The 21,331-nt window shown below is 60.0% G+C and overlaps 7 protein-coding genes across 7 annotated transcripts; 5 read left to right on the forward strand and 2 right to left on the reverse strand.

The window, feature by feature from the left end:
* Positions 1–258: 258 nt before the first annotated feature.
* On the forward strand, positions 259–3,073 carry ACA1_070370 (SH2 domain containing protein; the record flags this gene model as incomplete). Its single annotated transcript, XM_004352905.1, has 8 exons — positions 259–326; positions 469–1,405; positions 1,504–1,632; positions 1,705–1,882; positions 1,965–2,279; positions 2,361–2,548; positions 2,684–2,908; positions 2,996–3,073. The coding sequence occupies 8 exons, from the start codon at positions 259–261 to the stop codon at positions 3,071–3,073; spliced, it is 2,118 nt and encodes a 705-aa protein (XP_004352957.1).
* A 534-nt stretch (positions 3,074–3,607) lies between these two features.
* On the forward strand, positions 3,608–10,036 carry ACA1_070380 (RhoGEF domain containing protein; the record flags this gene model as incomplete). The annotated part of the gene is made up of 19 exons (XM_004352906.1): positions 3,608–3,709; positions 3,811–4,170; positions 4,272–4,539; positions 4,707–4,780; positions 4,989–5,252; positions 5,386–5,580; positions 5,648–5,781; positions 5,841–6,475; positions 6,569–7,041; positions 7,111–7,298; positions 7,377–7,551; positions 7,642–8,256; positions 8,342–8,500; positions 8,566–8,650; positions 8,713–8,762; positions 8,940–9,124; positions 9,194–9,377; positions 9,516–9,770; positions 9,866–10,036. The coding sequence occupies 19 exons, from the start codon at positions 3,608–3,610 to the stop codon at positions 10,034–10,036; spliced, it is 4,572 nt and encodes a 1,523-aa protein (XP_004352958.1).
* Positions 10,037–11,080: 1,044 nt separating this feature from the next.
* Positions 11,081–13,087, forward strand: ACA1_070390 (Fanconi anemia, complementation group L family protein; the record flags this gene model as incomplete). Its single annotated transcript, XM_004352907.1, has 8 exons — positions 11,081–11,122; positions 11,363–11,491; positions 11,606–11,662; positions 11,793–11,962; positions 12,052–12,326; positions 12,504–12,633; positions 12,712–12,898; positions 12,974–13,087. 8 exons carry the CDS (start codon positions 11,081–11,083, stop codon positions 13,085–13,087), a joined length of 1,104 nt encoding a protein of 367 aa, XP_004352959.1.
* Positions 13,088–13,307: 220 nt separating this feature from the next.
* On the reverse strand, positions 13,308–15,024 carry ACA1_070400 (ankyrin repeat-containing protein; the record flags this gene model as incomplete). Its single annotated transcript, XM_004352908.1, has 3 exons — positions 13,308–14,478; positions 14,594–14,720; positions 14,826–15,024. 3 exons carry the CDS (start codon positions 15,022–15,024, stop codon positions 13,308–13,310), a joined length of 1,497 nt encoding a protein of 498 aa, XP_004352960.1.
* A 725-nt stretch (positions 15,025–15,749) lies between these two features.
* On the reverse strand, positions 15,750–17,817 carry ACA1_070410 (uncharacterized protein; the record flags this gene model as incomplete). The annotated part of the gene is made up of 10 exons (XM_004352909.1): positions 15,750–15,953; positions 16,066–16,117; positions 16,190–16,332; positions 16,418–16,500; positions 16,588–16,687; positions 16,788–16,992; positions 17,072–17,187; positions 17,323–17,373; positions 17,458–17,534; positions 17,697–17,817. 10 exons carry the CDS (start codon positions 17,815–17,817, stop codon positions 15,750–15,752), a joined length of 1,152 nt encoding a protein of 383 aa, XP_004352961.1.
* A 391-nt stretch (positions 17,818–18,208) lies between these two features.
* Positions 18,209–19,909, forward strand: ACA1_070420 (helicase associated domain containing protein; the record flags this gene model as incomplete). Its single annotated transcript, XM_004352910.1, has 4 exons — positions 18,209–18,407; positions 18,543–19,093; positions 19,196–19,687; positions 19,775–19,909. 4 exons carry the CDS (start codon positions 18,209–18,211, stop codon positions 19,907–19,909), a joined length of 1,377 nt encoding a protein of 458 aa, XP_004352962.1.
* A 206-nt stretch (positions 19,910–20,115) lies between these two features.
* On the forward strand, positions 20,116–21,300 carry ACA1_070430 (uncharacterized protein; the record flags this gene model as incomplete). Its single annotated transcript, XM_004352911.1, has 1 exon — positions 20,116–21,300. The coding sequence occupies one exon, from the start codon at positions 20,116–20,118 to the stop codon at positions 21,298–21,300; it is 1,185 nt and encodes a 394-aa protein (XP_004352963.1).
* Between the last annotated feature and the right edge of the window lie 31 nt (positions 21,301–21,331).

Genomic DNA, 21,331 nt, shown 5'->3' on the forward strand with positions numbered 1-21,331 from the left:
TGCCCCTCGCAAATCCCTCAATTTGATTTGTGTAAAATCGATCTTTGGTCTTGCCTGTCACGTGGGGCGATTGGTGCGGCCCCGGCCAGTCCTCATTCAAAAAAAAAAAAAAAAAAAAAACGGCCGCCATTTTAGCCGAACGGTCGACAACGGAAACCAGGAGCACAAAAAACAAAGAAGAAGAAACACCTTTTTGTATTATTTATTTTTCGGTATTGTGTAGAGCGACGTTGCGACCAAGACTTTGAATTCGATCGAATGGAGCCGCAGTGGCCTGGTGCTGGGGACGAAATAGGAGGCCTTTCATCCTGGCTCCTCGAGCTTGGGTTCGGCTCTCCTCATTTTGTTTAATCTGCATCCCCCCTCCACTTTTTTGTCTGGCTCCTCGAACTTGTCCATCCGTAAATTAAATTACGATTTCGTGTTTGCTGGGCTCTATTCAAATTGCGTTTCTTTATTTGCTTGTAGAGTGGAAGGAGGCGGCCTGAACCACAGCGGCAATGGGCTTGGCAGTTCCGGGAACAGCAGCGGGGGCCTCCTCAACTCGGGCGGCGGCAGCTTGAGCGGAAGTGGCGGCAGCGGCAGCGGGGCGTGGGGCCTCGACCGCAGCCTCGTGGCCGACTTCATGGAGAACATCTTTGCCGACACTGCCCTGGGCAGCAGCGGCAACACCCCGCTCTCTCTGTCCGGCAACACCAACAACTCTTCTTCTTCCTCCTCTTCCTTCTCCACCGGCGCCATGCCCTCCTTCGCTCCCCAGACAACATCACAGCAACAGCAACAGCCACCACAGCTCCAGCTGCACTACTCCACCTCTCCTTCTACTTCTTCTTCTGCTTCCTCCACGTCTTCCTCTCCCACAGCGCAGATGCCCACACTCCAGCTCCATCAGCAGTATCAGCAGCCGCAGCAGCAGCCCCAGTTTCAACCGCAGCACCCGCAGCAGCAGCACTACTCGCAACTGCCGCCCTTCCAACCGCAGCAGACCCAACAGCAGCAGCCTCAGTTCCAGGGCTACCAGCCGCAGCAGCAGCCGCAGCCGCAGCAGAGCGTGGCGATTGGCGGCGGGAAGCAGATCAGCATTCCCTCGTTTGCGCCGCCGACGCCCACGCCGGTGTTTCCGCCGCAGACGCCGCCCGGGCTCGCGCCGTCGCTCACCCCGATGGGGTCGCCCGCGCCCATGTCGCCCACGGGCGGGCTGCGGCTCGAGATGAAGCCCAAGCTCGAGTACACCGAGTCGGCGTCCATGACGAGCGGCAAGGTGGTGCACACGAGCTTCCTGCTCCAGCGCCAGCCCGTGCTCGACTCGCTGTGGGACCTCCAGCGCACCCAGAACACGCAGCTCGAACTCGTGCGCGCCAAGCAGAAGCAGCTCTTCCTCGCACCTGAGAAGAACCTGTTCGAGGTACTATTACGGCGTTAGCACAGCTCTGGTTTGATAGTGCTGGGTGAGCTGAACCGTGTGTGTGTATATATATATATATATATCTACGACAAACGCAGGAGGTGTACCGATTGCAGGTCGATTTGCGCAACCGGGTTGACGCCGAACTCAGGGCGGTGGAGCAGCTCTATCAGAACACGGTGCTCACTCTCGGCGACCTGAACAAGTGGCTCTCCCTCAGGCACCAGGTATTGGCCATTGGCTACACACTTGCGCTCGAGCCCGCACACTTCTAAGACGCAACTTTGTTCGACGTGCAGTTTGCCATTCAGTCGAGCCAGCTGGACCTCTACCAGCGTGAGCTGCTCCAGCTCACCGAGCACAAGGCCGGCGGGGCGCAGTGCTTCGCCACGCTGGCCATGACGGAGCGGCCCGCCTCGTCCGTCATCTTCAAGGGCAAGCACTTTGGCCAGCCCTACGTTGTACATCTACTCACCGGTAACTACTCTACTACTACACGCATTCCACGCATTCCTCGACACACCAGTCGCGCTAACCGCATTCGGTGCCAATCGCGCAGGCGCAAACGTGGACTTGACGTGCGTGAGCAAGGTCAAGGCGTCCATTGTCTGCGAATCGCACCTGTGGAAGGGCAAGGTCGCCAAGAAGTCCATGAACGAGGACACCAAGGTGATCGAGCTGCACCAGCACGTCGTCCAGTTCCAGCCCAAGTTCCTGGTAGGCACGCGCAAGAACGCGGTCAACCTGCGGTTCTCGGTGGCCGTGCGGAGCGACGACGCCGTCCACACGATCGAATCCGACCTCTCCAACCCATTCATCGTCATCACCAACGAGTGCCAATGGGCCGAAGCCGAAGGCACACTCATCAAAAAAGGTATGTCGCACACGCGTATCGCACGCGCACGACCGCACACGCACACCGAGGCTCACACCTGTGGATGTGTTGTTTGTGCAGAGGCGTTTGGAGGCCACCTGGAGATTCCCTGGGCGCGGTTCGCCAACGTGTTCCACATGCACTTCATCCGAGCCACGCGGCAGGACGTCAACAAGCCAGCGCGTGCCTTCCACGCCGGCGATTTTGAGTACCTGCACGACAAGTTTTTCGGCAACAAGCAGATGGTCTCCTACAAGGACTTTGATCAGGTACGCCTCTCTCTTCTCTTCTTTGTCATCTCTCCAGTTTACTCACCCACCCACACACACACACACCACCGCACACACTGCACACCACACCGACCGCGCGCGCACACATCACACACATCACACACACCACAACAGTTCTGGTCGTGGTTCGGCAAGGGCCTGCACATCTTGCGTTATCAGCGGCACGTGGGGAACCTGTGGAAGAGCGGTCTCGTGTACGGGTTCATCGCCAAGGACGCCGTGCATCGGGCTCTCTCCAACGAACGGCCGGGCTCCTTCCTCGTCCGCTTCTCCGAGAACCACGCCGGCTCCTTCGCCGTCGCCTACAAGCACATCGAGGCACTCACCTTCCCATTGCCTGTGTGTCGTGCGTGTCGCGTGTGTCGTGTGTCGTGCGTGTCGCGTGTGCCCTCGTGATCTGATGATGGTGATGATGACGATGTGCAGGAGGTGAAGCACTATCTGGTGAAGCCGGACGACATCGCGGGGCCGAAGAAGACGCTGCCGGACTTCCTGCAGGAGTGACCGCAGTTCGTCTACGTGCTGCGCCTGGCCATCGACCCCGACGGGCGGCCGCTCCTCACCTCCCACCGCAAGGACGCCGTCCTGGACCCCTTCCTCTCCCACCGCCCGTCCGTCTCCGCCCCCGGCTACGACGAACTTCCCCACGAGTGAGCGAACGGACGAGCAATCGAGCTCCTCTCCTCTTCTCCTCTTTCTCCTCTTTCTCTTTTGCTTCTCTCCTTGTGTACACAAAATAGTCTTAGTTTGCATTTCATGCCATTTTTCCTCATCATTGCGGGTAGCACAATGACACAATCTTGTCTTGGCTTGTATGCCTTGGTGCCAGGCAGATTGATGATCATGTGCCTCATCAAGACAAACACTTGTGGAGATGGAGCAGCCAGTGCTACTATGCAGAATGTTCAGGAGCTAACTTGCTTGACCCATTTCTCCAGTATTTTCTTGGCTGTAGTTTATTGAATTGAATAAATTAATTTGCCGTTGGTTGGGGACAACCTGCCTGGCCTCCGCGGGTGTTGTTGCGAGATTGCATAGATGGAGGGTCCCACCCCGAGGGGGCGAGCCGCCACAACGGCCACGTCGGCCCTCGTGGGCCTCATCCAGGATGCCGCCTCCGCCCGCCAGCTCCTCGACGAGGTACTGCTGCCCCATGTTGCCCCAACATCATTATTGCCACAAGGTTGTGTTGTGTCGCGGTCTTGGCTTCAATGTAGATGGGGGGGGGCAATGCAACTCAGGCGCAGGCGGTGTTGGACGAGCGCCGGCGAAGCGACCAGAGAGAAGGTGGTGGTGCAAACGAGGCGGTTGTCCAGGCGCACCAGGCGGTGGAGGTGCTGGTGGCAGCGGCTCTGGCCCACGAAGACGTTGCGATCACACCATCGTCGTCGTCTTCTTCTTCTTCTTCTTCATCAACACACCAACAGCAGATGGTGCTGCCCCGACCGAGCGCGCAGCGGCAGCGCGTCCAGTTGCGTGCGGCGACGCGGAAGCTGCGCGCGGCGCTCCACCTGGCCCTCCACCCGCCCTTCGCGGCCTCGCTCCTCCTCTCCCACCACTCTGCGCGCCACCTGTGGACCTCCAACCCGCTCGGCCCGCTGGTACTCCTCATTCTTCGTTCTTCTTCGCTCTTCGCTTTTCGTTCTTTGCTTCGTTCTTTCCTCAACCCACTCGCGATGACGGCGCCCGACACCTTAAACAGGCGTGCACGATGGAGTGGGATCGCTTTAAGAAGGCGTTCGTGGCCTATGCCAAGGAGCACATCGACGTGCCCACGAGCCGGGAGCTGGACCTGCTGTGCCGCGTGCTGACCGACGCACCGCAAGGCGCGCCGACATTGAGCGCCGCCGCCTTGACCACCAGCGGAGGCGGGACCAAGCTGCAGCAGGCTCCGGTCACCCTCGTCGGTCTCGCCCTCTTCACCGACCGGTGGGGCGTCCTCGGCTCCTTTCTTCGACTCACCCGCAGCGGTGCGCACCTAGATTCGACACGACACGACACGACACGACACGACACGACACGACACGACACGACACGACACGACACGACATGACACGACACGACACGACACGACACGACGCACGCACGGGCGCGAAGGGTGGAATCGCTGATGATGATTTATTGGGCGCGGCCGCAGAGGCGATGCCCAGGCTGGGCGGGGAGGTGGTCGTGGTCGAGGGCGTGGGCGAAAAGGATCTGCTCTACGGTATCGTTCCCCCTCTCCCCCTCACACAATGTGCAGATTTCTGATCGGCAGCCCAACAGGCGAACCTGTGCGCGCCTATCTCGACGCATGCGGAACGGTTCATCGCGTACGTGCTCACCGCTCCTATAATGTGTAGATATATGTCAACATATCAATATATACGCTTATGTGATGACGATGACGCTTGCTGCTTAACGTGATTGTCGTTATCAGTACCGGGCGGTGAAGGGCGGTGTGGCAGTGGAGTTCGAGGAGGAGAGCGGCGTGATGTACCATATCATGGGCGACGCGAAGGAGAAGGGTCCGCTGGCCAAGAAGAAGGTCGCGCCCGCGCCCGCCTCGACGACCTCAATCGACGACATCGCCCAGCTGTTGGGCAAGGCCAAGGCCGGCGGCAAGCAGAAGAAGGAAAACTCCAAGATCTCTTCGGCCCTTCTCGAGGAGTTCCTCCTCCAGCACAAGCTCCTCGAAGACGAGGTGCGCCATCGCCACGTCAGCAACCACCTTCATGATAGCAACAACCACTCTTCGGGGTGATGCGATGACGTCACGCGGCTTTCTTAACCGTCTGACTGGCGTGTGATTGTTGATTGGTTGGTCGGCCAACAAGGTGGTGGCATTGGAGAAACGGGTGGCGAGCGAGGCCGGCGAGGAGGCGGCGTGGAGCGTGGCCGAGATCGAGAGGAAGCGGGAGGAGATGTCCTTCGCGATGAAGGTTCTCGACATCCTCTCCCCGCCCTCCGTCAGCAGCGGGTCGGCCATCATCACCTCCTCGCGCGACACCAAGTCCAACAAAGACAAGAAGGTGTGTGCCGTGCCGTGTCGTGCCGTGCCGTGTCGTGTCGTGTGTGTACACTGATGGCGGGCGGCAGCAGAACAAGAAGAAGTCGCTCTCGGAGGCCAAGGCCAAGCGGCTCACGGTGGACCTGTCTTCCCTGCGCAAGAACTCGTACCGCATCAACCCGGCCGCCACCCGATCGGCTGACCCGCTCCTGTCTCCTCGCTCGTACGCCTCCTATTCCCCCCCCTTGAACTGAGGCGACCGCTCATCAACGCAATGTGCAGTGGAGGCGAGGCCGCCTCGTCGCCGTCTCCGTCGCCTCCGCCTTCGCCGTTGTCGTCGTCATCGTCGTCGCCCTCTCGGGGCATCTCGTTCGTGCAGCCCTCGGCCGGCGCCGCCGCAGGGTCGGCCATGCCACCTCCGCCGCAGCTGCGGCTTCAGCAGATGTTCGACCCGCCGCCGCCTGTCGTTCGCATTGCGCTTCCATCACCCGACATCGCCGCCGCCGACGCCGACGACGACGCCGGCTCGATGCCACCGCCGCCGATCCCCACGCGGCTGCAGTTCGAGCCGAGACCCGATCCCAGCTTCACGCCCATACCCTCGCCCCACTCGCCGCCCGCGTTGTCCACGCCGCCTCGCCCCTCGTCGACCCACACGGCGAGGGGACCGTCATCGCCGCTATCGATGTCGACAAGCCGCCGCAGTTCGACTCCCGGCGGCGATGGTAGCGATCATAAGATGACTACCACCGTCGCGGCTGCCGCTTCGAATGGTGCCTCGGCGCAGCTGCACGCGGCGGCGGAGGTCGACGTGCCGCCTGCGAGGACCAGCGCGCAACACAAAGAAGCGTCGCGACGGCATCGATCGAACTTGGCCACCGAGATCGAAGACATATTTGGCCGTGTAAAATATCTCGGTATGTCTATGTGTCGTGTGTCGTGTGTCGTGCCGTGTGCGGTGTAAAGAAACACATGTGGCTGAAGATTGGTTCGGCTCCCGATGATCACAGAATCCACGTTTGCGGAGAAGGAAGAGGAGCTGTGGGCGCTCGAAGAGCGGCTCGAGCGCGACCGGACGGCACTCGACCAACGCGTCGCCGCTGCTGCGCGCACCCAAGCCGAACTCCACGCCGCCGCCGCCGAGATCGAGCAAAAGCGTCGGCAAGTCGACGAGAAAGACGCTGGGCTCGCCGAGCGCGAGCGCCGCGTGGCCGAGGCCCAGAAGCGCAACGACGAGGCCCAGCGCGACCTCAGCCGACGCGAGGCCGACTGCGCGCGGCGGCAGGCCGAGCAGGAGGACGAGCAGGCCCGGCTGCGCGACGAGAAGGAGGTCCTGCGCAAGGACCGGCAGCGGCAGATGGCGTTCCTGCTGCAGGCCGAGCAGGACCTCGAGGCCCGCGACAGTGAGGGGCAGCAGCTGCTCAAGCAGCGCCAGGCCCTCGTGCGACAGAAAGAGGACGAGCTGCAGCGACGTCAGCAATCGGTATGAGCCCGCCGCACACAGCGCACGCGTGTTGCATTCTTTGAATTCTGATCCATTTGTGTGGCGCAGTTGTTTGAGCGGGAGCAGGAGCTGGAGCGATCGGGCGGCGGGGCCGGTAGCGTGACGGGTGTCGACCACAAATCGCAGGCGGCGACGGAGGAAGCCCTGCGGCTGGCCAACGAGGCCGTCGCCCGCCTGGAGCTGGCGGCATTTGAAAAAGACCAGGAGATCGCCCGGCTCACCAAGGCCCTGGAGGCGTACGTTCCTCGAATTTGTTTTTCATGTGGGCACCCCCCCCCAATGATCTCACACATGCGTTTGTGTGGTGATGCCAGAGCGGCGGCGGCAGCGGCTGCGGCGACAGTGACGGCGCAAGAATCCAAGGCCGTGGGCAAGCTGTCCGTGTGCGCCATGTGCAAGGACTCCATCAGCCATTCCCTCGCCGAGCCCAACGACCCCGACGACGACCCGTCGACCATCTCCTTCGCCATGGTCAAGGGCCGCTTCCCCGTACGCACGCACTACTCCCATGCGCAAACATTCGTCGAATCATTTTGTTTCTTCTTTTCATTGTTCACATTCCTCGCTCTCGGATTTCAGGCGCCGCCTCGGGTGAGCCACCCGACGCCGGGCAGGTCGCGGACGGCCTCGTCCGAGGTGGTGGCGGGCACAACCACCGGAATCTCGCTGCCCCCGCCACTCGTGTTCCACGCCCGGCCAACGGCGACGATGACGTCATCTCTTCCGCCGGCCCTGCCGCTCCCGCCACCGATCACGTCGTCGTTGCTGACGTCAGCATCGTCGCCATCCCCGGTGCCTCGCTCCCTCCCGCCTCCGCCCGTCGACGACACCGCAGACTTTGCGGCGTTGTCGGCCGACAGTTCGTTCTTTTCGGTGCCCACCGACCTGCCCTCGCCCTTCAGCACGCCGCTCCCGCCTGTCGACATGTCGACACCATGGGCGCCCACCGACCTCCCGCCGCCGCCGCTGCCCTCGCCCTTCTGCTCCCCGCGACCCTTCGACAGTGTCGACGACGACAATAATGGGAACGACGACGATGACAGGTTCCTGGGCCTGCAGCCTGCGACCACCCCGCCGCCGCCACCGCCGGCGCCGCTGCTCTTCATCCCGTCGGCGCTCACCCTCACCCTCACGCTGGCCACGCTCGAGCGCCTCTCGGCCCTGCCCGACGCGGCCGTCCGAAGAATGCAGAAGGTATGCGCACGTGGCGCCGTGAGGAATGTGAACGTGTGCATTCCTCAATCATTGGTCGTGATGGGCCACGCGCTGTCGTCATTAGGTGGTGCGCGGGTGGCTCTTCAGGCGGAGGGCGAGGCGGCTGACGTGTTGGGTGGCCTCCACGCCGGAGATCGACCTCATTCGCACCCGCAACCGGGCCTTTGACGAGTTGGTCGACACCGAGCGGTCCTACGTCCAATGCCTTAACGACTGCCGCGAGGTGCGCCCAGTCCGTGCCATCGAACCAATCTGACATTCTTATGTGCGTGTGCGGTGTGTGCGAAGGCTTATTTGGCGCCGTTGTACTCGGCGGCGGCTGCGGCGCGGTCCCTGGGAGACGACAGCTTCGTCACCGAAGAACAGCTCAAAGGTGAAGCCGGGCAAAAATCTAAAACTCTTCACATTCCTCATACTTTACCTGTCCGAGTGCAGAGATATTCGGCGACTTCGAGCTGATCGTGCAGGTCAATCTCAAATTCCTGGTCGAACTGGAAGACTGCGCCCGCGAATGGCACAACAAACCGCACGCCGGCCCCATCCTACACGCCTGGGCACGCCTCCACTCTCTCTCCCCACCACTTTCCACTTCTCCTGACTGTGCGTGTGCGGTGGTGTGCGGTGTGTGTCGTGTGTGTGTGCGGTGTGTGTGGTGTGTGCAGATGCCGGTGATGAAGCTCTACGCGGGGTATGTGAAGAACTACGACCAAACGGAGGCGGCACTGCACAAGCACGAAAAGCGCGCGCGGTTCGCGGCCCTCATCAAGGAGTGCAAGGCCATGCCGGCCAACCGACGCAAGCTGCCCCTGTCGGCCTACCTCATCATGCCCATCCAGCGCGTCGCCAGGTATGCCGCAACCGCACACGCACACGCACTGCCGCACACACTCACGAACCGCACGCGCACGAATCCAAGGTATCGGTTGCTGGCGCTGGAGATCCTGCGACACACGCCGGAAGAGCACCTGGATCGGAGCCAGATGGAGGCGGCCGTCGAGCAGCTGCAGGCGCTCTGCGCCACCATCAACGACTCCAAGCGCGACGCCGATTCGCGCAAGATGTCGCTCCACCTCATCGCCCACCGCATTTCCGGCGCGCCCGTACGCATTCCACACATACCTCTGGCGCTGGCGCCCATTTGTTGACGCTAACCACCTTAAACACACGCACACGCACCATCGCACACGCACCATCGCACACGCACCATCGCACACGCACCATCGCACACGCGCACACAGGCGTCGCTGGCGTCGCCGTCGCGGGTGTTCATCATGGAGGGCCCGCTGTCGGTGGTGGAGACGCGGACGAAGGAGTTCCATTGCTTCCTCTTCAACGACCTGTTCGTGCGCACCAAAGCGAAGAACAAGAAGAAGAGCAAGAGCAAGAAGAACAAGCCGGCCAAGGACGGGTGCGTGTGGAAGGGCGAGGTGCCGCTGGGTAACGTCGCCCTCGTCGATCTCGACGACACCCCCTCGCGACGAAACGCATTCCAGGTACCGCACACGCACACACGACACACACGCACACACGACACACACGACACACGACACATCGCTGTATCTCAATTTTGATGAGTGTGCGATGGCAGATACTGAGTGAGTACAACGGCCGACCGGCCACGATTGTCGTGTGCGCACCGACAGCGGGGGCGAAGAGCGAGTGGATGCTGGCCATTTCGCTCCACCTCATCTCCCCGGCATCGAGTTCGCTGTCGTCGTCCTCTCGCATCACCGTCTCCTCTTCGCCCCATGCGGGCTGAAAGTGGTGTTTCTTGAAAACAATTTCCTCTTTCTTCTCGAACGACAGTGGTGAAGAGGAGGTTGATTGTTGGGGTTTTGGTTAAAAGAAGAGGAGGAGGAAGAAGAAAAAGGAATGGTGGGTGTTTCTTCGGGCAGGATGTACTGCTTCTGGAATTACAAACCGACCAGAGTGGTAAGCTCCTCTCCGAGGATTTCGTCATTAGAAACAACCCGATCTTGACATCGAACCGCCTCCCTTCTATATCCAGGAGCAGCCACCCCATCCCCAGTCATTGTGGTACACAGCCTGGAATTCCAGGATTGCTGGCAGGGTAAAAAATTGCTGGCTTGGAAATCACAAAGGAAATCCAAATTTGCACCTTGCAACATCTCCTTTATTGGGTTTGGTCGCTGGCCTCGCCGAGCGTGCTCCAGCTTCAGATGTACCACCTGACCTAGCCGCCGTCCTTAACACCGCTATTTGTGGCATGCACACGACACACGACAAATGGCGCACGAGGCGCACACGACGAACGGCGCACGAGGCGCACGAGACTCATGACACACGACCCGATCGATACGCACAGGGCGCGATCAGGGTGCAGGCGCACAGGCCTCTGGTGCGGGCCTTCGAATGTCTGTGGTGGGAACAAATCGAGGCGCACATCCGGCGATGGTCAAGGCCTTCGCTACCTCGAGCTGCTGCCGCGCACCACCATCATGGTTCTTCAAGATGGTGCGGCACGCCCATGACAAGGGCCACGCGCCCGACGTGGATCCCGGGTGTCCCCCTACATGGCCCCTGCCAGCTGGGCCGGCGCGTCTTTCTGGACTTCAACGTTCACAACCTCAACGCGAGTAGGAACTCATCATCTCCACTCCACGCTTTTGAAGCGAGCGACCGTGTACGACATGCAGAGGACGGCTGGGAGGAGGTGTCACTACGCGAACAGGGCGTGTTCGAGCCGCGGTGCACTGCAAAATTGCTCAAATTTTCTCGAAACCAAAATTGCGTGTCACTCGAAGAATTCCACAAAAAACAAAAAACAAAAACCAAGAGGAAGATGGAGCAGCCGGCTGGCCACGCGACCAAGCGACGGCGGCTCGTACCGGCAACAACCACTGGCACAGCTCCAAGAGGCCACCACCGCCAACCACCATTGCTCACGCCATCGCCAAGCGGGCTTGTGGGCTTCCTCTCCTCCTCCGAGGGGGGCACCATCGTACGCACAGCCTTGCCACCCCCCCCCGGAGGGGTGTTCACTCGAGCAGCAGCGGTTAAACCTGGCCTCGCGTGTGCCGTGTGTGTCGTGTCGTGTGTCGTGTGCCGTATGTGAATAATATAGGGAACGGAGTGGGCCGTGGCGGTGGAGCGGCCGCGCGGCACGGAGCGGATGGGGGATGCGGCCGCACGCGTACGGTGTTCCCCGGCCCTGCGAAGACGCCTGGCTCCCCACCGCGCCGCTCTCCGCCACGTACGTTGCAGCGTTTCAAGGAAGTTGTGTGGTCTTTGCTTGTTGGCACTCACGTCGTGTCGTGCGTCGTGTGTCGTGGTGTGCCGTGTGTGTCGTGTGCTGCTGACTGCGTAGAGGCTGGCAGAGAGCAACGACGCGCACAGCTTCCTCGTGGAAGTGGCCGACGTGCTCGTACACGTCTCCTCCTCCAGCTATCAGCTGTGTGTCGCCATAGTATGGTCATTGCTGACGACCTACATGTCATGTGGTGGTGGTTGCTGCTGCTGCTGGTGGTGGCTGGTGGTGAGTTGCTGCGGAGCAGAGTAAGACGACGACAGGCGGCGGTGGAGGAATTGGAGGAGTGCGGAGCGGAGGAGTGCCGCCGCGCGGGGGCGGGTTCTACAGCCGGGTGGTGGCCGAGATCGACGCCGTCGGGTGGTCCAAGCTGGTCTCGGCCAACGACTCCCTCACCCGCCTCTCCCTCCGCACCACGTAACCACTCCCCTACCCCCCCCAATTGTTGCTTTAAGGTGGCGGTCGGCGTCATGCTGACGAGGATGGATGGTGAACTGCGCTGTTAGGGACGAGGCCGGGCGAGAGCACAGGCTCGAGGTCGAACTGATGCCCGACCACCCGCGCACGGCGCCCGTGTGCACCACGGACCTGCCCCAGGCGCTGGCCCTCCGATGGGACCCGGCCCAGCCGTCGACCCTGGCCGACGTGGTGCGGCAGTTCGAGGAGGCCCTGCGGGGCTACCAGGCCTTGTGGGCCGTGCTGGAGGACATCGACCGCCACACGTGGGTGCTCGAGCCCGAGCGGCCCACCCTCGCCACCTCCATCCGTCGCATTGCCCTCGGTAGAGGCTCAATCATCACCCACTCCACACATTCCTTCGTTCTTTTGTGTGCGATCGTGCCTGATCGTTTTCATTTTGTGTTGTGTGTTGTGTGTTGTGTTGTGTGTTGTGTGTTGTGTGTGTTGTGTGTTGTGTTGTGTGTGTGTGTGTGTGTGTTGCGTGTTGCGTGTTGGGCAGGCAATCACTGTTCGTTGCAGGTGGTGATCGACGCTGCGGCGCCAGCGTCGGTGCCCCAGTGCCGATTTCTGGGCAGCGAGACACGCGTGGCGGCCCTCCGCGAGAACCTCAACGCTAACCTCGACCTCTGGTAGCCCCCTCCCCTCTCCCCGCTGCTATCGCTTTTCGCATTTCGCTTTTCGTTCTCTGATGGTCGTGGTGCCACCAGGGACGAGGGCCAGGCGTTGCACGTGAATTTGGGGCGCGTGTTGGGGTGCGAGCTGCCGGGCAAGGAGGCGGCGGCGACGGGGGACAGGGCGAGCATCGGATGCGGAATCTGCTACGCGCTTCGGTTCAAGGGCGACATCCCGACCGTGCTTTGTTCGCTCGCCTCGTGCAACAAGGCCTTTCATGAGGTACGACGCAACACACACACAACATCCCCAACACAACACGCGCTCTGACGCTATGCTGTGCATGTCTTCGCGCAGGCGTGTCTGGTGGAGTGGTTGCGGGTGCTGCCATCGACGCGCCAGTCTTTCGGGACCCTGTTCGGGACGTGCCCATACTGCTCCACGCAGATCGTCGTCAAGACACGCTCATGATTCCTCCCCCTTCCCTTTCCCCTCCCAGTTGGTGGCTAAACATAAACATAAACATAAACATAAACATAAACATAAACATAAACATAAACATAAACATAAACAAAAAACATAAACAAAAAACATAAACGTGTTTGTACACACATGTTGCGTCATCGAGTAATTAAACTCAATAAACAGATAACTAAATTATATAAATAAATAAAGAATAGTACATCTGAGGTCAGCGAAGCATCTTCAGGGCAAAGTGGTAGAGGCTGAGGAGGCCGGCAAAGGCCACGAGTCCTCCGCCCAGCGACGACGACACGCGCACGATGGTGGTCTCCGATCGCGCGGCTTCCTCGCCGCCTCCGCTGCCGCCAGGGAGCACTTCCGGCGGCAGCGACATCGGCGGTGGAGACGACGAACTCCACCAAGAGAAGAAAGAGAAGAAGAACGAAGACGACGCTGGTGGCGGCGACGACAGAGCTGTCGTCGCGTTGGCGATGTTGGCCTGGTGCTGGGCGCTCAGCAGGGCGTAGTGGTGGTTGTCGGCGTCGAGGCGTCCCATGTAGTAGCCGCACAGGTGGCCGCCCACCACGGCCGCGAGCGCGCTGAGCAGGCAGAGGAGGAGGTAGATAGTACGCTCCTCGTCGACTCGCTGCGCCCGCTCGCGCCCGATGCGAGCCCACTCGCGCTGCTGCTCGGCCATCCAACGTTGCTGCTGCTGCTGCTCCTCCTTCGTAGCCGCCAAGGCCGCAGCTGCGGCCCGCTGCCCCTGGTCGTCGTCGTTATTGTTGTTGTCGACAGCCACGTCAGCGGCGGCAGCGACGGTCGGTGGCGACGATGGTCGGCTGCGATGCTTGGTGAGGGTGGACTGTTTCTTCTTCTTCTTGATGGTCGAGCTCTTCCGCCGGACGCCGCTGCCGCCGCTGCTGAGGGTGTCGCGCGGCGAGGTGAGCGGCGACGACGAGAGCGATGCCGTGGTCGATGGCGGCGGCGGCGGCAGCGAGAGCGAGAGCGAGTCATCACCGGCGGCGTCTCGGTCTCGTCGGCTCTCCTTGGGCGACGATGGCGACGACGCCGGCTTCGGCTTCGGCAAACTGTGCGGAGAAAGCGATGACGGTGATGACGGTGATGACGGTGATGATGACTGCGAAGGCGAGGCGAGAGATGAAGACGAAGACGACGAAGAAGAAGAAGAAGAAGAAGAGGAAAAGGACGCCTCGCTGGAGCTAGAGAGGGAAGAGAAGGATGAGTCGGTCGTGCTGATGCTGGGCAGGTCCGCCGAGCGCCGGATGTTGAGGCGCGACGAGGCCTTGGTGAGTAGGGGTCCGCTGTTCGACGGCGCGCGGCTGTTGAGCAGCAGCTTCACCGTCTCCTCGTTCTGCGCCAGCTGCACGCACGTCTTCCCTCTGATGATGTTGTTGTTGTGTGGTGATAGTGACGGTGATGAGCACATGTTGAGGAATGCATCGGATCAGCACAAGTTGCGTTCTACGTGGCGACGAGATGAAGAAGAAGACGTACTTGGCGGTGATGGTGGGGTCGGCCCCGAGGATGAGGAGGTGGCGAATGATGTAGGGTGCACAGCCGCGGCTGACGGCGAGATGAAGCGGCGTCATGCCCTGTCCGTTCTTGGCGTTCACCAACGAGCCTGTTTGTTTTGTGGATTGATTCAACGGATGCAACTACGTTCAGCAATTTTCTACTTGCAAGTAGAAAGAGATGGCGCTGAGAAGATGGAAGAGAGTGGACTTACCTTTGGTGGGCGATTGGAGAAGAGTGGACAAGAGAGGAAGGAGGGGGGATCTCGGGAGGGTGGGCGGCGAGGGGGGAGAGTGCACGCGAGGCGAGTAGAAGATGGATGGGCAGCCAGCCGGCGAAGTCGCCGCCAGCTGGTTCGCCCACCTCCTCGGGCGATGCTGAAGCGGGCGAGATGGCCGACAAGAGGAGGCCATGGATGGCCACAAGGTCGCCCTGCTTGCAGGCCTGGTGCAGAGGCCCAAAATTTCGCTTTCGATCTTGGATTACCGAGGAAGATGCTGGATTTGTAGAGGCAGAGGTAACTTGAGGTGCCGAGTCATCGCCTGACTGAGATAAACCAGAGGCTTGAGGCGAATGGGGGCGGTGGCGTGGCGATGAGGTGGGAGAGGAAGATGACGAGCGATCGAGGCCTGCCAACGGCAAATGAAGTGCCAAATCCTTCAACTTTCGCATCCGCGTTCAAGATGTCGAAATGTGAGTTGCGATTTCAAATGGAATCGTGCCCCAATCTAGAAGGCAGGCGTGGATCACGGTGCAGGTGTGAAATGAATGAATGAATATGTTGCCTGCTCAGGATTACCTCAACTGTCACGTTATGTACCTCAAGTTGGTTGCTGACCACCATCGTTGCGGGCGCCCGGTTGCTCGCGTCCAGAAGCTAGGACCACGGCTTCGCACCAGGTTGCACTACGACCAATATTTATTTACGCGGAGATAAACGCACACCCGAGATATACACTTAGCCCAAGATATCGAGCTCTGCACACGTTGCAATCTCTGACTGTGCTTGCAGTGCTTTGCCTCTTCTGTATGAATGGTGTGAGAAGGGAATGTTGCCATGATAAGATGAAGGCATCAACCACCTTTTGTCTTAAAAATGTTGAACAGATCTACAATGTGGGCTGATCAAGGAGTGGGATCAGAAGAACTTCTGCTTGCGGTGCAGGTGGGCCTTGTACTGGAAGTAGAGGACGGCACCACAAGTGACGAGGAGGACGATGCTGGTGATCCACGACAGCAGCGACGAGCCAGCGGCCTCTCCGGCCTCCTTGGCGTAGGTCGACGCCGAGACGACCTTACGCTCAATGTCGTGCAGCCTGGTCTCGAGCGCCTGGTTGCTTCTCTGTTTTTAAAAGAATTGTATAAAAATAAATTGAAATAAATATGAAAGTCAGAATTGTCCATCAAGATTCCATCGTGACTAGTGCAGTACTGAGGTGGGACCAATCTCATACCTCAACGGTCCTTCGCAGGTCCGCCACGTTGGTCTGAAGCTGGGGGTCAGCACTACTCACGCATACCAAGCATTTTTGTAAGTTTGTAGCAATCCCGGCAAACGACGGCTGTGGAGGGACGTACACGGCTCCGGTCTCCGACTGCCTGCCCTCAATAGGGGCGCCAGAGGAGAGCTTGTCCAAGAGGGTCTGGAGCTGCTTCTTCGACTCGGCGAGCTCGTGCTGCACCTGGCTCAGCGCACGGCCCACGTTGCTGCCCTCTCCGCACTGTACAAGAGATTTAAGGCCGACAGTCAGTCAGTCAGTCAGTCAATAATGGCTACGCTGAGGTGAAGGCTGGGGAGGGACGTACGACGGGCAGATCCTGGGGCTTGCCCTGGGGATCCAGGCCGCGCACAACAAAACGGTGAACGTCATGGTTGTCGGCAAGCTGGCCTGTTGGCGCACATGGTCAGAACATCCAAACGTGCCATGTGCGGTGTGTGCGGTGGTGCGTGTGCGGTGGTGCGGAGAGTGCAGTACCGGTGGCCGCAGTGAACCCGAAGTAGTGACCGGGCTGCAGGTCGATCTTGTTGACGTCGATGCAGCGCGTGAAGGCGCCGTCCTCCAACGACGCCTCGACCTGGATGAAGTCGCGTTGAGTTAGCGAGCGAGCGAGCGGGTTGGCAGCTGCTATCAGTGTTTCGTTTTGTAAGCTGAGCTGGCGAGCGATCGAGCCGTACGGTGAGTCTGTGGTTGAAGTAGGTGATCCGGAGAGTGGAGGGCGTCTCGAGGTTGCGCACGTGGAGGGTGCATCCGCCCAGCTCCAGCTCGCCCTCGTCGTGCTCCTTGTGAACGCCGTGCTCGTGCTCGGGGTTGAACTTCTTGGTGCCGTCGTTCTGCAACAGCATGACATAGGGGTGCACGCCAGCGCCGTCATTGTCGTACCTGGCGGCGTGCGCGGCGTGCGGCGTGTCACGGTAAGAAAAGAAGAAGGAAAAAAGAAGAAGTTGGTGGTGGCGAGTACGTGTCGACGACGATGCCGATGCCCTTGAAGTACTCATCGTTGCCGAACAGAGAGCCGGCCTTGTCGATCTTCTCCGTGTACCAAAAGGCCAGACCATCAGCACCATAGGTGCTCACCTGATGGCGCAGAAAACAAACAATAACAATAGATAAATAAATAAAAATAATGTCGGGCAGTGAGTTCAACTACGTAGCGCCGGCCACACGACGGCCATCAATGGGCACACGCGCACGGCGGAGGGAGCGACGTACGCCGTGAATGCGGAAGGAGAAGGTGACCTCCCAGTTGGCGAACATGTTGGGCTGCAGCAGCACACAGAGAGAAGAGAGAACGGGTTGGCGACATGGAGCCAGGCGGTGCAGGAGAGGCCGGAGCAGATGCCGTACCACAACGTTCCAGAGCGAGCCACGCTTGTTCTGACGGTCCTCGGCAAGCCGCACAAAGTTCTCCGTCACTTGCGCATCTGAACGGATCATGGGCGAGAGATTAAGCCGATTAAATACGCCAATCATTCGTAACGAAATGCGCTCACTACTCCGGCACGTATGCAGGGTGTGCAGGACAGGCAAGACGTCCGATTTCTGGAAATCATTGAAGCAAAAATTGAAAAGATTTGGGCCGGTACTTCCTTGCATGCTCCAGAAGGGCAGGGTGAAAGGTCCCTTGAGGGAGTGCACATCTTGGAACTGAGCGGAGGCATAGACAGCCAGGCCGAGGAAGACCAGCAGCGCCAGACGAACGTACATTCTCCTGCTTACGACCTTTCTGCCCTGGCGAACGAACGGCGAAAATGCAATAAACTCTTGAAAGTCGTGCGAAAGTCCACCTAGCCAAGCTTAGCGAAACTGTTTTGCTTCCAAACGAAACGAATTGCGTTTCAGAATGGGCTTGAGTGAAAAAGAAAAATTATCAAAATGCCACCGCGCCCAAGAAGGGAAGATGCCTGCGTGTCCGTTGCTTGAAATGGAAGGGGTGCGGTCCTTCTTTGGAAGAAAGAAGGCTACTCGATCGCACTGAGGAGAGAAGGAAGACGAAGACGGCAGAGGACGGCGAGCGCTTCGCGATTTACTACCCCACCCCCGATCGCAATCTCTGGTATAAATTGAACCAAGCTGAGAATCGACGTCCTACACGCAAATGCAAGATCTCGATGAGGACGAGACCATACAGAGCCTCGTACAGCTCAAAGATCTCCGCAGCTTCGAGCAGCAGCAGGCCAGCGGCACCAAGATTGAAGATAAACAAAGAGAGAAGGAAGAGGAAGATGGCGAGACTTCGAAGACATATGTCCCGGAAGCCCTGGCACCGTCCACCGAGAGCGTAAGCACCCTGGCAGGTGCCACACCGCCGAATGAGTACGATCCCTATCTTGATTGCGCACTACGAAAGTTGCAAATTTCGTTCGCTTTGTTGACGATGACGTAAAGGCTTGTAGGAGGCGTTAGAGCGTGTGTTTGCTTGACTAACAGAGGCTTTCGATCTTCAATCAGGGAGGAAGAATTCAGGCCTCCGCGTTCGATCGCTGCAATCACGAATGAGGAAAAACTCAAGCGAGCCGAGCGACGCAAGGCAGAGGGCAAGGGACGTAAGCACGATCAAGATGAGAGCGACTCTGACTTCGAGATGAACGAAAGCGAAGACCCTGAAGAGGAAGAGGAGGAGGAGGAAGAGGAAAGCGAAGATGCGAGCGACGACGAGTACAGCGAAGGTGAACGCAGCCGCCGCCGTAGCTCGAGGGAGAGCGGTGCGAGCCGCAGACGCGAACACTACGACAAGGAGACTCTCTTCTACGTCAACGGCACTCTCCGCGAGCGCAACTTTTCAGATGGAGGGAACGCCTCACCGTCGTCGTCGCTCCTGCATGCGCCGGGCAGCGCTGGGGCCAACGGCCGCATGGCGGCCATGCTGGACAAGTCCGCGGCGAGCAAGCGTAAGTACAATCGCTTCAACCGCCGCAACCTCTCGTTCGACGATCGCTGCCAGCAGCTGGTCGAGTTCAAGCACACGTACGGCCATTGCCACGTACGTCTACACCTTTCACCATTTCGCTGCTCCTGTCGACCTGACAGAGCCTCATGCCCTTGCTTCGTCGTCGCTTCTATATCGCTTTCGGCTCCTCTCCAGGTGAAGCGAACGCATCCCGGCGAGACGAAGGGACTCGCCTACTGGGTCGAAAGGCAGAGGATGGCCTGGAGGAAGGGCACGCTCGAGCTCGACAAGAAGAAGCGGCTGGACGACATCGGCTTCGTGTGGGAGGCCGGGACCAATGGCAGCGGAAGCGACGAGCTTCGCGAGTACGAGGCCCTGCACGCCAGCAACCGAATCAAAGCCGAGTTCGCCGAGTCTCAGTCGAATCTGCTTGCGGAGCCGCCAGGCGCCTTTGAAGGTGGCCACTACGAGGGCAGCGAGAGCGCAGCGCAACGAGACCCAGCCGAGGGCGACGCTCCCGCCGCCGGAGGCAGAGGAGAAGCAGAGCGCAGTGTCGTCACGGGCGAGGCTCCAGTCCCTCGTGAGGAGAGCAGGGAGCGTAGTCGAGACGACACAGTCACGCGCAGAGGTCGGCTAAAGCTCGAGGAGGCCAAGTCCTTCGACGACTGGTGTGCCCTGCTACAGCAGGTACGTCGTCGTTGGTTTAAGACTGCGAGCGTCTGATGCTAAACGCTTCTCATTCTCGTCGCTCGCTGATGGTGGTGCCGCGCTCAGTTCAAGGACAAACACGGCCATTGCGACGTCAAGAGGCGCTACTTTGGCAAGAACAAGGGGCTGGCGTACTGGGCCGAAAGGCAACGAGCATCGAGGCGTAAGGGCAGTCTCGAGGAGGAGAAGATTAACAAGTAAGCTCCTAACCGCCCCATCCACGTACTCGGCATACACTCACACGTCATTTTATTGATAGGTTGGACAGTATGGGGTTCGTGTGGGGGAACAACGATGGCACGGTGACGCCCAGGAAGTCGTCCAATGGCAATGACTCTATGGACTACAGCTTCGGTAGGTTATCCCCCTCAATCCCTTTCTCCTGAGGCGAAGAGATCTCGGGCGTGATGCTGATCAGAGGCCCTCTGATATGCCGCGCAGACGCTTCGGCGGATGGAGAAATGGAAGAGACTGCGTCGCCGATGGAAGCCGCATCGAACGACGTAGCCACCACCTCAACCACTACCAGCATCACCATCACCCCTCCTCCTGCTGCGAGACACGGCGTACCGAGAGCGGTAGCGTCAGCTCTAGAAGACCTCGACAGCGGCCGGCAGCACCATCATCAGGATTCGAAGAAGGCGCTGGAGTGGGAGCGAGTGCATCGAAAGGACAGGGAGCAGCTCGAGCTGCTCAAGCGCAAGCTCGAGGAAGAGGAGCGCAGAGCGAGGAACAGGGAGAAAAAGAGTCGCGAGGAGAAGCGCGAGTGGGAGGAAGAGAGCATCAACCTGCAGCTGGAGAACTGTCTGCTGAAAGAGAAGCTCTTGACGCTCGACGAGGAGCTGAGGGCGAACTCGCAAGGAACCACCACCGTCTCCGCCTTCAGCGCCAAGCGAAAGCGGCATGACGAGGCCGAACTGGTCGGCCAGGACCTCACCGACGAGATGGACGCCGCGGAGAAGCGCAGAAAGACGACGGAGGCCCACGAAGGCGGTGACGCCGCCGCAGCGGATGGCCAGAAAGCACTCCTTCCGGCGCTGCCCGCACCGGCCCACGTATCCGCTGACAAGTCGTCCGCTTCTTCTTCGTCATCGTCGACCGAGCCGACCGATCTCTGGGCCCTGCTGTGCGCCCTCGAGGGGCACCTGCGGTCGCTCGTGCACGACCAGAAGGCCATAGCGACACATCAGCGCGTCCTTCTGGACATGGCCAGCACGGTGGTCGCTACAAGCGCCGCCGACGTCACGACCGCGACCGCAGCCGACGTCGACACAGCCGCCGACAGCCTGATAAGCACTGGTGGCAGCGAAGCCGACGTTGCCGCGCCCACCGCAGAGAGCTCCACGCCGGCAGAGATGATGGAAGTGGAAGGCGAAGGAAAAGACCACGCCGCTCCGGTTCTGGACGAAACCGACAAGGAGACCCGCGCCACCGTCAATGAGACGGCGCTCATTGCCACGAGCGAGCAGATGGAGACGGCCGGCCCCGAACAAGCGGTCGAGCCACCCCAACAAGGCGAGACCGAGAGCGTGGCCGCCAGCGAGCCTCCGCCCGTACAAAAGTCCGAAGAGGATCCGCAGCCCAGCCTCTGAGGCTACTCTCATGAAAGCTGCACGTTCTGGG

Source organism: Acanthamoeba castellanii, assembly GCF_000313135.1.
Source record: "Acanthamoeba castellanii str. Neff unplaced genomic scaffold scf7180000084603, whole genome shotgun sequence".
Lineage (NCBI taxonomy): Eukaryota > Discosea > Longamoebia > Acanthamoebidae > Acanthamoeba > Acanthamoeba castellanii.